General features: G+C 45.3%; 1 protein-coding gene across 5 annotated transcripts in view; it reads right to left on the minus strand.

The window, feature by feature from the left end:
• The window catches only part of Ptp36E (protein tyrosine phosphatase 36E), a 138851-nt gene that overhangs the window by 6264 nt on the left and 119739 nt on the right, over positions 1-12848 (minus strand). For all 5 annotated transcript variants that reach the window (XM_077644544.1, XM_077644541.1, XM_077644543.1 and 2 more), the window contains exons 7-17: positions 12018-12115; positions 10249-10374; positions 7645-7796; positions 6052-6187; positions 5252-5401; positions 5043-5142; positions 4307-4383; positions 3077-3208; positions 2199-2327; positions 534-721; positions 59-194 (exon numbers count right to left, since the gene is read on the minus strand). In XM_077644544.1, the coding sequence (XP_077500670.1) occupies positions 59-194; positions 534-721; positions 2199-2327; positions 3077-3208; positions 4307-4383; positions 5043-5142; positions 5252-5401; positions 6052-6187; positions 7645-7796; positions 10249-10374; positions 12018-12115 (1424 nt within the window). The remainder of the gene's footprint in view (positions 1-58; positions 195-533; positions 722-2198; positions 2328-3076; positions 3209-4306; positions 4384-5042; positions 5143-5251; positions 5402-6051; positions 6188-7644; positions 7797-10248; positions 10375-12017; positions 12116-12848) is intronic.

Below are 12848 nucleotides of genomic sequence, written 5' to 3' on the forward strand. Positions count from 1 at the left end.
TTGATGCCTAATTCGCTTCAAAAGAAAGCAAGAGCGGTCCATAGAGTGGTATACTCGCCATGTTCTCGACAAGCTGGGGCCGATGGCGGCGCACTGTTCGGACGGCCTGGAAGACGTCCACCTCCCCGTGTTCTACGACCTGCTCGATGGCAACGTTGGCCGCGCAGTAGACGCCGGCACGACTCTTGCCGTTCCTGCGACAGTGGTCGAAAAAAGAAGGAATATGAGCGTGTGCGTCCACGGATTGCACGCATCGTTCGAAGATGGCGTATTTGCAGAACAATCCTACGGTCCATTCGAGTCATGTAAAAAGAAAGATTGGCCAGGGCTTAGTCTGAGTCATCACGTGCGGCCGTCTTCGGCGTGCACATAGGAATAGTAAAGAGAATGCCTTCAAGGGAGTCTGTTTTAGGAATACGAAGGCCGGTTGTGTGACCTAACACAGCTTTTTTTTTTCCTGAGAGCTACTGCGCACCTTTTCCAGCTCGTAACTTATAACTTTAGAATATCTCCTGGCAGGGAAAGACACCCACGTGGATATGACGAGAACGGGGCCGTAGGTGGTCCTTTGGCGCCATCTCTCGACCATGTTCATGAGCTCGACCAGGGTGTTGGTGGAGGTGGGCACTTTGTGGCGCTCCGGCCAGCAGGTGATCTGGAATATCTGCGTCGTCTTGGGCTCGGCCTTCACGCCCGCCATCAGCTCCGTCAGCGAGACCACCTGCGCAAGGTGCATTGATTAACGGATGGGAGAGGCCTTTGTCTTGCAGTGGGCGATGTCAGGCTGGTGATGACGATGATGTGAGGGACGTGAGCACTGTAAATTTTACGTGCCAAAGCTACATTAAGGTTAAGGAATCATGCTGTGTGGATGGCACTGCATGAATTATTAAAAAAACTTGGAGTTTACGTTTTAATATGCATATTTGTTAATGCAGCGATACGCCTACAAATTAGACCTCCATAGCTTTCCCAGAATCTTCGCAATTCACAAAGTATACTACCGGACACGGTGCGAACAACCGATTACGCCCTGTGTTGAAGCCTTCGCATTGCATGGGCAGGGCATGTAATGCGAAGGCAAGGTAACCACCGGTCCATAAGGGTAACGGAATGGATTTCAAGAGAAGGAGAGCGTAGGAGGGGGCGGCAGTAGGTTAGGTGGGCGGATGAGATTAAGAAGTTTGCAGGCATAAGGTGGGCACAGCTGGCAAAAGACAGGGTTCATTGGAAATACATGGGAAGGCCCTTGCACTGCAGTGGGTGCAGTGAGGCTGCTGCTGCTGCTGCTGATGATGATGATGATGCGAGTTTTGGAGCAAACTTAGCGTTCTCTAACCAGCATCCAAGTCTTGATGCATCGAAGTTTTGGCACTTTGCCGCAATCGAAATGCTTTTCCCTCGATCGCAATTTTAGCTCATTACCTTGACTTCATCAACCAAACGCCATGAAAAGAACCGTCGAACAAGCGCGCCGCTCACGCATGGCACCGACTTTTCGGCAGGAACGCGGTGTGTCTGCACTCCGAATGCACAGCCTTATGACTAGTGCAGTGTTGTAGGAATAAAACGCTTTGACTGCTCGATAAAAGGCGATTATTCGGCCCTGCAAAAAAGCGTGAAGATTTGCAGCGGGCTCCCCTCAGGTCCGGTGAAGCGCCGGGCACACAGTGCCATCCATTGGAAAAAGAAGGCGTTTAAAGAGGGCGGATTAGAGACACTATGCTACCTGCAAACCGGCTGACCGTTACGATTGAAATATTGGGTTTTGTGAAATGAAGGCAACGAAGGAATAATGCTGCGGCTTAGTGGTTTAATACTCCGATTCGGAGGCGGCAAAGAGACCTTGATATCGATTTTGTTTCCTTAACTACTTAAACTTTTTATTTTGCTGTTTCACGCTCAATCTTCGCAGAAATTATTGACGATGTTCCCCAGGTGTGCGTCACAGTTTAGGTCAGATATTGAGTTGCTTCTGAGTCATTGGAATAGAGAGGAAGAGGTGGGGGTGGAGCAGTAACCAATCAAGCTTTTTGTTCAGTTTTTATTCCCAGAATTCCCCAATCAGCTTAACGGAAATAAAGGCCATTGCAAATAATCTATTCAGAAACTATGGACCAGGTGCATTACTTAACCTTAGACCGGGGTGCAGAATTGAAAGGCTATCTTGGCGGGTGCCATAAAAAAAAGCAACTCGCCTTCTTGTTTATCCTGAATATCCAGGTCTTGATCTTGGGGTAGTGGTTGTACGAGACGACGTCCACTGTGAACACGGGACCGTACTTCTTACGCTTCTCCTTCTCTGTCGGCCAGAACGAAGGGTACGCCTAGAAAAGAGGGGAAAGGAAAAAAGTGACGATATTACGATTAAACCTGTAAATCAACTAGTTGCGTGGTAACGGCAAGCTGTACGGTTTTCCTCTTAAGAACCATCTCAACATAGGGGCGCCTGATTGGATAGTGTGTCCTGTCCGCAGTTCGATACCAATAGAAGCTGTTGATGCCTTTACCGGATGTAACATCACTTTTGGTCTGGCCACGTCACTTTCCTCCCGCCAATGAGCGTACTTTATGAGCAACGACATTTTTTTGTTTATGATGCTTTTAATGCCATTGCATTAAAACGTACCACGTGGTGTGAGAAGCCACGGCATGTACTGACAAAGGGTGTCACCATTCTCATAATCGACTCACAAACACTGCTATGAGAACTTTATGGTTGATGCTTTACGGTTGAGTAGTACCCACTCTACAGTGCAGGGTTCGATTTTATACTTTTTAAACCACCTCACAAGCTCTAGCTGAAGTATTATGTAAAGAAGGGGTGGTAGGGAAAATGAAAACAAGGAAATTCAACGTGGTTATAAAATACTTACAAAATACAACGCAGCTGAAAAAGCGCGGATATCATTTAGACAATCTACAAGTGATACCAGCAGATATGTTCCCTGGGACCTTGAAGAAGCACCTGGCGAGATAGATGTTTATTTCATCCTGAATTGCTCGACTACACCTCCTCACTTGATATTTTCATTCCGTGGGATTGCCTTAGCATTTTACCGCGTTGTGCACTCACGTTGGACGGTGGAGGGCTGCAGAGGACGATTATTGAGTTGCAGTCGTGGTCGTAGACCAACGACCACAAGTCCTGCGCTGTCCGGACCATGGGCCATTCTGTCACGATGTACTCCTTGGAGCGGCTGTAGCCCTGCACGATTCGACGCGGAGATGTGCTTTTTGTTACGCGAATAGTAGTCATGTAATAGGCATTCTGACAATGAAGATCATGTATTCAAGCGTAGAAAATCTGGACAAATCCCTTCAGCTTCCTGATTATTCAGCACCGGAAGCAACCAACACTGCTTTTTCCAAATGTATCCACATCATGGCATTGTATTCCTTGTCCTTTGACTCTAATGTGACCCCTGTCTGCTGGGTTCAGGTGAAGCTCTCGAGGTAGAAGAGGTTTGAAAAAAAAAAACAAAATAAAATGCTATCCACATAAATCTGAGCGCAGCCATATAATTAAATGAAATATTATACAAAAACTGAAAATTGTACAGGTTTCAGGGGCCGTGTTTTTTTCTCAACTACTCCTATCTAAAAAAGCTCGGCAGCATCCTAAGCAGTAATGTTGCGATTTGGCGAATAACGATGATAATTATTATCCTATATGGCCAACTGGAGTACAAGCTGTGCACAAAAATGGAGAGCTGTTCATCGTGCATTATATGCTTTTGATTCGAAAAGGTGCACTACGCCAGGTAAAGAAGTCGTCGCGTAGGCTGGAGAAGGACCTTGAACGACCTTCAGCCCAACCACGTTAGCCGTGTATGACCATATGTGGTACAGTAATGGTGTCGAACCCTTGACCCTTGACCTTGACCCATGCCCTTTGGTTAACCTTTTACATTGGGTGACCTTTGGGTTGACCTTTGAGTTTAAGAGCATTCGATGGGAGCGTCGTAAGACCATGTGATGCCACGTCATAGCCACGTGGTCGTGTGGGTATATACGATAGAACGGCTGTCGCGAGCGTGTAGCGGAGCTGCCATGGACGAGCCTCACACGCTTAGCAAACGTGCTTGCATTTTCGCTGAATTCCAGGGTTAGCCAAGTTAAACCAGTGCCAATTTTTTTTCTTCCCAGAATATTGCTTTAGGGCCAAAAAGCAGACAACGAAAAATCAAAGTTGACTTATCAAGCGCTCCGTGAATCACATAGGCATCATGCTCAACGTGTCCGAAGCCTCCGCTAGAGCAGAAATCCCTAAGTTTCTATGCAGAATGTCTGGGAAGCCACTTACGTCAACGAAAACGGCATTGATGTAGTCTGTGTTGTCGTTACTCTGGAATGACGTCAGGTACGGTCGAAAGTTGTCGGCTGGAAGAGGTAAGGTTAGAAAGAATCGTAAGAGGGAGCTATAGCCTCAACCGAAACAGACATAGTAAAGATATAGTAAAGATATAGATATAGATATAGTAAAGACAGTACAGCAGGTTAAGCGCAAAAAGGACACAAAGGTAGCTTCCAGTGTAGGCCAGTACGAATGAGAGCACAGTGTGTAGACGCTGAAGTTGCTCTAGCCTAGGTTCTGTGTCGAGGTTGAGGAAGCATCGTAAGGTTCCTTTATTCTTCAGAAGATTAACACTTGTGCATTCTGACACGTGATATTCTCACCTGTTTTCTGGAAGCACGAACATATTTTGGATTTTTCTGTCCTTTTATTTTTTGTATCTCTTCAAAAAATTGTGTTTGTAATGTCTAGATAGTTACCAACGTAGTTCAGTTTGATTTTGACATCCCCACTACAGCTGCATTACACTTAGTGCAATACGTCGTGTTCAGTGTATTTGTTCGACTTCAGCAGAATAGATCTTTAGAGGCGTCGGCGTAACCGAGCGCAGGGGGCATAGGAAGATGAAAGAGAGATAACGAAGACAGCACGAAGAGAAAAGCGCAGCAGTTTCGTGTCTTAATGGGAGGGAGCAGGCTAGGCAGTTTGAAGATAAATAATTGCGAAGATCGACTACAGGACTTACGGGGCACGGTTGCAACGTCCCTGTTCTTGTCCCTGTTTTCGGGCCGGTGTCCTCCGGCACAGTCGCCGATCGAAAGCTTCGATGACATTTTGCAGATTTTCTGGCAAAAGAAAAAACAATGAAGCGATTAGGCACACAGCCCACCACAAGGACTGAACGTGCTGCTAGTGTCACGAGTTCTTCCAATAGACAGTCGAGCCGCCACGTACCTCGTATTCTTTCTGATACTCGTTGACCTTAGTGATCGGGTTTTTTGCCGACTTGAACTTGAGCTGCTCGGAGAGCTCGGAGACTGGGAACCACGTCTTTCCGCAGACGTACGCCTCTTCTAGGGTTTCGTATACAAATTTGTACGCCTCCTGCGTGCAGAGACACGAACATCTCGGTTTGGTTTGGTTTGGTTCGGTTTATGGGGTGCTCAAACAGATGTTTAAAGGCCTGTCGCCAATTTATTGCCTCCTCCTCTTTCTTAATTGTTGTGCTTCTACTGGCTTGTGCCAAAAAATAATCTTAAGCTCGTCCTGTGATGCGTTCAATCCGTTTTTTGTTCTCTCTCTTCTATATCCATTCTATATCTCTTATCTGGCATAGGAATGTGCAAGTCAATTTAACGTCCCCCCTCCCCCTGACACCCACGCATTTTGTGCTTCAAATGAGAATGATCAGCATGATCATCCTGCAGAATCCCTCGAATGCCATAAAGTCTGAATTCCCAGAAGCATAACACGCGTAGTAAGGATTTAAGGTTTACCGCTTTCAAGGACTGTTTCCTCGGCTGTGGATTGGACCTCTGAACCCTCAATTAAGGAACACAAGGTTCAACCCTATGCAGCAGCTATTTGCCGGTCGTGTACTGGAAGCAGAGTACAGCCCGACTCGCCATTAGAACTGATGTGATTCGACTGCATTAATAAACTATAAATATTATTCTTATTATTGGGTATTGTTATTGTGCAATAAGACAATGGTTATCGCCACACTGCTGGACAGACAGACCGGCGTTCCTCACCACTGTGTCGACCATCCCTTTCCTGGCGGCACGCAGCTTCTTGGTGTAGCCGAACACGTCGTACACGCCGTCTTCATCGGCCAGCTCCAGGTTGGCGTCGATGCACATGTACGTCCCCGTGCGGCCACACCCGTCACTGCGAAAGCGAGGCGACGGTGAGCAGAGCACACAACTCGGCAGAAAGCAACGGGAATAATTGCACACCACAAGAACACCAGATGGCTTCTATATCAAGCGTTTCCGGCCAGCACAGAATACGCTGCCCACCCTGAATTAAAAGATGAGAATTAAGTATGCGCTACGAGGACAGCGTTTGTTTTTCTAAAGTAAGCATTAACTGCCACACGGTCGCCGAAGCTGAGCCTGCTCGACTGCTTGGCCCCATCGACACATGAAATATAGCGAAAAACCCTTTCTGTAAGTGACTATTAACCTCAAAATGTTCTCTCTTATCATAGAGCTTCAAATCTGATATCTGTGTTACGCAGAAAACGTGTATCAACGAAGTAATCATTCCCATGATAACGCGGTGCCAATAACTAATGGCGAGCTAACCAGTGGGATGTGAGACTCAAGCAAGCCAAGGGTGTTTCAGTTGAAAAAAAGACAGGTACCATTTCAAAGAATCAGTTCTATTCCGTTAGGTAGTGCTTTCGCCGCTGCTTACTATAAATGTTTGCGATAGGTCATTTTCCTCATACCTCGTAGAAGCCATCTGAGCAACTAAGCTTTGTTATTACATTTCTTGCAACGAAAAGAGTTTTACTGGTGGTCTGGAGGCGTGCCATGCAAAGAACGAGCTGTGCAGTGTGCCTATGTTCAAGGCACTTCAAGCACACTGGAATGTTTAAAGCAAGAAAATTATCTTCCACCATCGTAGGATTTCATTATGCACTGGCGCAATGACGTCGGTGAACCTTATTAAAACTTGCATATCAAGAATTAATTGTCATGAAATGAAGAAGTGTCTAACTCTCATTACAACAAAACGAACGCTGACCAGATGAGTTAAACGAACGTTGCGGCTGCCAGCACTTGGGCTTTGCTCGCATCGGTATTTTCGCCATACGCCTGGCAAAGGTTGATGAAGTCGAGGGCGTTACGGAAGCCTGTCTGGCTGGGTGGATACTTTATAAAAACACAGACGACGACCAGCTGAGATAAAACAATTGACGTTCGGGCTCCCAGAGCGGGGCTTCATTTAGTGAACAGTATAGAAAAAAAAAAGTGGCGAGTGTCGTTTTGGCGGTAGAAGTATCGACCCAGCTAATAGTACTATGGCTGTGCGCATAGGCGAAGGGAGTCTGTTTTGTTTTGTCAAAGCACGGCTTGACTAGATGTCGCCACTAAATTGGCCCATCTTTCCGCAACTTTCTTTCTCGAAATTAAACAGTGCTATATAATTAGACGAATACATATAAAGACATGAAAGGACGGGCGCTCACTCCAACTGTCACGACTACCATGACTGCATAAAATATAACGTTATAACTTAATCCTGCCAACAAAATGGTACCCACTCGGGTGTCCATCCTCTAGCGGCTCGCGCAGCCACTGCAAGACAAAAAACAAAAGAGACGCAGCCTCTGGTACCTGCAGTGAACAATGGTGGGCCCAATCGCCGACCAGCGGTCGGTGAAGGTCCGAACCCGGCGCCGAAAGTCGAGCAGGGCGTTGGTGAAGGGCTCCGTATGAGACGCCCAACTTGTGAAGTGCAGCTGGAATACGTCACGCTCCTCTTCACCCTGCACAGAAAACCCGGAGAAAATTTTAAAGAGGTTTAGTTTAGATTAGATTAGTTTATGGGGGCTTAACGTCCCCAAGTGACTCAGGCTATAAGGGAAGCAGTAGTGAAGGGCTCCGGAAATTTCGACCACCTGGGCTTCTTCAACGTGCACTGACATCGCACAGTACGCGGGCCTCTAGAATTTCGCCTCCATCGAAATTAGACCACCGCGGCCGGGATCGAACCCGCGTCTTTTGTGTCAGTAGTCGAGCGCCTTAACCACTGAGTCACTGCGGCGGCCCTCCCGGCAAAATGATTTTGTAACATTGATAATGACGAAGACTAAGAAGATATCGCATTGTCATCGCATAATGACTAAGTGCCCGCGTAATCTTTTTCGCTAACAAAGATCGCCTTAGTTCACACGAATCAGGAGGGCTCCGTTGCAACCTCTCCTTCATTTACACAAGTTTGCCATTATTGCTTGCTTTCACGCCGCTATATCATCTTGCAGGATAGAGCCGGCACATACACACCCAAGCAACATGTTGTTGTGGTACCATAGCAACAAAGACAGTGCAAATGCCTCGCGGTGCAGTGTCCGGGCTCAGCGCTTGAGGAGAAAACGCGCCTGAAGGTGCACCGTTTGTACCCGTGGCCTAAAGTGAGCGTGCTTATTACTAATAATGAGGTGACATTGTTGAGAAGGGGAACTTTGGAGACCGTTCATGGCCCCTTTGGGAGAGGGTGGGGTGGCGGTAGAGGTGAAATATTTCCCTCTAATTTAGACGGTAGGGTTCAGCAGCCTCAGTCTTCAGCTGTGTCTTATCACCGACTGCAAACTGATCACCGTGTTGGGGGACCAAGAACATGGCGACAGCCTCTTCGTTTGTCTAAATTTGCTGATCACCACCTGCTCCGTGGAGCCTGTCGCGTGAGAAGGATCATACGATAAATGATGTTTTTATTAAGAGCTCGAAAGAAGGAATACCGGAATATTGGCTGCACTGCTGTGTCCGAGTAACCCTACTGAGCCGATTAATAATATTAATTACCTTGAAGTAGTTCTCGGTGAGAAGTTACACTGGAAGTTCTATATTCAGGATCATAATAAAAGGCTAGTCACGGCTTACTTTACGTTATATAAATGTGACAGTACTTTGATAACAAAGCAGATAAAATTATTTCATTGTCCATATATGAAAGCCAGTGTCCTAATGCTCTGAATCCTGTGGGCATGCCTAATCCTCTTTCTTAGAGTCACTTAAGTGTTTGAAAAAAAGAGTCGCTAGCATCAATTCCAATAATGCTCCTTTTCTTAAGCAGATGAAGGTGCTGTCACAGAAATGAGATACTACAGTAGAGGAATCTACTTTCAGTATATAGATGCATGAAAAATAATTGTTTGTTACATACCCCTACACTTACACTGCCTTCACGCAGTATCTACAGTGCTTTGCAGGGATATGTCCTTCTTCAGAAGACTAAAAAGGTCTAGGTACGTAGAACTATAGCTAATGTAATGGTTAAGCTTTGGATTGACCTTCCAGCTGCAATCAAGCAAAACAATTTTCTACCTTGTGGAACAGATTTACGACAGAGGGGTTGAGAACGCATTTATCTTTACTGAGTAAGTTATTGACGATTCTTTTTTAAAAGGCTAGAAGTTTTTTTTTTTACCTTGTCACAGGTGACTATTGTGCTGTGAAAGGTCTGCTTTATGCTTTCTTAAGTATTTCGAAGTGTCAGTGCAGGAAGAGATATTTTAATCATTTTTAATTTTGTACATGATCCTTGTGTTCAACAGCAACTGAAATGACAACACATAGACAGAAACATTTTTGCTTCTGATAGGAAATTCAAACGATGTCGGTACACTTCTAAAGGAGAGTCTCTGCACCTTAAAATTGAAATTAACTTCAGCTGATATTGACCGTCCCAAGGCCAAGGTCTTCTTTTGCCGGTCGTGTTTCAGCTGTATAGTTCGCCTTTCATTTGTTCCACTTAATGCCTATGGATATATGTATATTAATTCTTGATGTGCCAGCAAATCTTACTGTTTTATTAACATTGTTGCATATATCCGAACTAGCTTCAGCTATGATCCACATGTTGTTGCGAATGTGTTCTGTCACAGATTTTAAATATAAATAAATGAATTCATAAGATCAATCAATCAATCAATCAATCAATCAATCAATCAATCAATCAATCAATCAATCAATCAATCAATCAATCAATCAATCAATCAATCAATCAATCAATCAATCAATCAATCAATCAATCAATCAATCAATCAATCAAACAAACAAATCAGTTTTATTCTTTGCCATTCTGGCGACAGCGTCGCCATGCGAAAGCCATCGATCTATACGACGTAACACGCGGCGAAGGATACTGGTCTCTATAAGACATCACTCTTTGCCCTAACGCCATCCGGCTAATTTTGATCTCGCAACCCGAAGGCTCACCTTTCGCAGCCTGAGCGTGCGGATGACGAAGTTGGCCATTGTGTCTTCAGAGAGAAGCGTCACCTCGATGATACCGTACTTTTCAGGCTTGTCCAGCTCCATGGGCCAGTACTGGCAGCACATCACCTGCACGCGATCCGCACCCCGCACAGCGATGAGCCAAGAGCAGCATCCGTGGCAGTTCTGGACACTTGCTCTATATCGCACTCGGTTTGTCAGGGAGCACAATCAATAGCAGTTCTCCACATCCTCTCTTAATAATGACCTAGTGGAGTTTGGTGGTGGCTGCAGAGCTCGACGGAACGCCGCCTTTAATGATTGATACAACGAGACAACGAGAATGGTGTCAAAAATTCCTAACATGCCTTGACCTCAGACTGGTCTGAAGTAAGCAAGGAATTCTTTGCTATTAAGCAGCTCTTATAAATTCAAAGATGGTTCTGGGTGCTTTCTGGATAGTTACGCGGGAAGGGCGCTGCATGCCCTCTTACAAATGTTGTTTGTTACTGAAATGTATATCATACTTCACGTAATTGGAACAGTGCTGTCGTTACCGCGGTCATACCGTGGTATGTATTTCAATTCTCAAGGCTAGGCGCTGCATTTGAAAGGAACGTGAACTTTAGGCTTGGCTTATATGGCAAGTCATCAAGACAGTTAACTAGGCGGTAGTAAAAAATATATACAGTAATATCTTGTGCTTCAAATGGCTAGACATCTTGCGGGTTCTCACGAAAAAATCTTAATAAACACAAGACCAAAGAAACAAAACTGCACAAAGGCGAAAGCCCACCCGTTTTCTGATTCCTGCTCATGTTTATTGTCCATAATGTTTGCTGATGAATAGTTTTTCGAGTTGATCAATCGCCATAAAGGTGGAGGTATGGAAGCTGCCAATTTCGAAGTGCAATTTAAAGCGCAAAACTGGTGGAGCGACAACAAATTAATGTGCAAATTTCAGAATAATAACTGTGAAGGATGCGATTGTATTGGCCTATGCCAGCTTGACAAAAGTTGCAATTTTAAAGTGGAGGTGTAGTCACTTCATTGTCATGCTTAGTAAACACTGATCAATTTTGTTTACGAAAGATGAAAGAGCCCATCAGACGCATTGTAGTAAACGGCTCCAGATTAGTTTGGACGCCTTAAGGGCTCTTTATTGTGGCAAGAGTGAAAATGTCTTAATACAGCCGCTCAAGGCTGCATTATTCGAATTCTCATTCTTTTGCAACGACCGAAAAAAATCTGCACTCTCAGCGGTTAAAAAGGAAGCTCATTATCTCAGTATTACCCCCCATTAAGCCGGCGACACGAATCAACGGAGGGGAAAAGGTGACACTGTGGCGAGCAAAGGCCGACCCGATCGCCAGGCAATTAGCGCTGAACTGGTGGCTGAAACTGCTGCCTTGTTCGCGAATAACGCTAAGGAGCCTCCTCTCTCTCTTCACCAAGAAGCCGTTCACTAAATTGTGCCTCATAGCAAAACACTGCTCTTTCGGCGTCTTTAAAGCTAAAATCGATACTGAATTATCAGCTTAACCGGGAAGTAGCCAGGAAAAAATTGATTTCCGTACGAGTCGCGCAGTGATTTTCACATAAACCCTGAATCTCGAACCAAAAAAAAAATTGTTAGCTTTTCGAAAATAAGTGAGTCGTAAGCCTTTGTGTTCTGACATCGGGCTACACTGAGCAATAAGAGAAAAATCGCACGCGGCTTCTAATTAAATGCACGTGTCTGAAGATCGCTTCTCTTTACCTCCGAAACTCACCCGTATAAAGTCGAACACTTTGGTGAGCATGACGACCACGTAGCACTTCTTCTCCCACACCATCCGCCAGAAGTCGCTGATTGTGTCCTCGTTTGGACCTGCAATCACGACCGGCAGAAAAATCACGTATCAGGTTGTTAGCTCTTCTACAAATTCTGCAACGTAAATAATTGTGCCGAATCCCAATTTAGCGTTGGACGTGCACGTCTCCGCTAAATCATTTCGGAAAGATTTAGACCACCTCTACTTGTAAAGTATTCTAGGTCTCTAGCTTGCCTGCACCCGCCGCGGTGGCTCAGTGGTTAGGGCGCTCGACTACTGATCCGGAGTTCCCGGGTTCGAACCCGACCGCGGCGACACCGTTTTTATGGAGGCAAAACGCTAAGGCGCCCGTGTGCTGTGCGATGTCAGTGCACGTTAAAGATCCCCAGGTGGTCGAAATTATTCTGGACTCCTCCACTACGGCACCTTCTTCTCTTCTTCTTTCACTCCCTTCCTTGTCCCTACCCTTACGGCGTGGTTCAGGTGTCCAACGATATATGAGACAGATACTGCGCCATTTCCTTTCCCCAAAAACCAATTAATATTATTATTATTATTATTATTATTATTATTATTATTATTATTATTAGCTTCCCTGCATCCTGCATGCATCCCTCTCCAAATAGATGCAGGAAAACGCTTAAAGCGTTGAAACCTTGCAGATATGTTTCACAGTATATTATGCTCTCTTAAACACCCATTGTCACGCATATTTTGCACATCACATCTTTCATATTCCCCAACCTGAAATTGTTTCGTCTGCTATTTCCGTTATGTTTACCTTTATTT

This window comes from Amblyomma americanum, chromosome 11 (assembly GCF_052857255.1).
Source record: "Amblyomma americanum isolate KBUSLIRL-KWMA chromosome 11, ASM5285725v1, whole genome shotgun sequence".
NCBI lineage: Eukaryota > Metazoa > Arthropoda > Arachnida > Ixodida > Ixodidae > Amblyomma > Amblyomma americanum.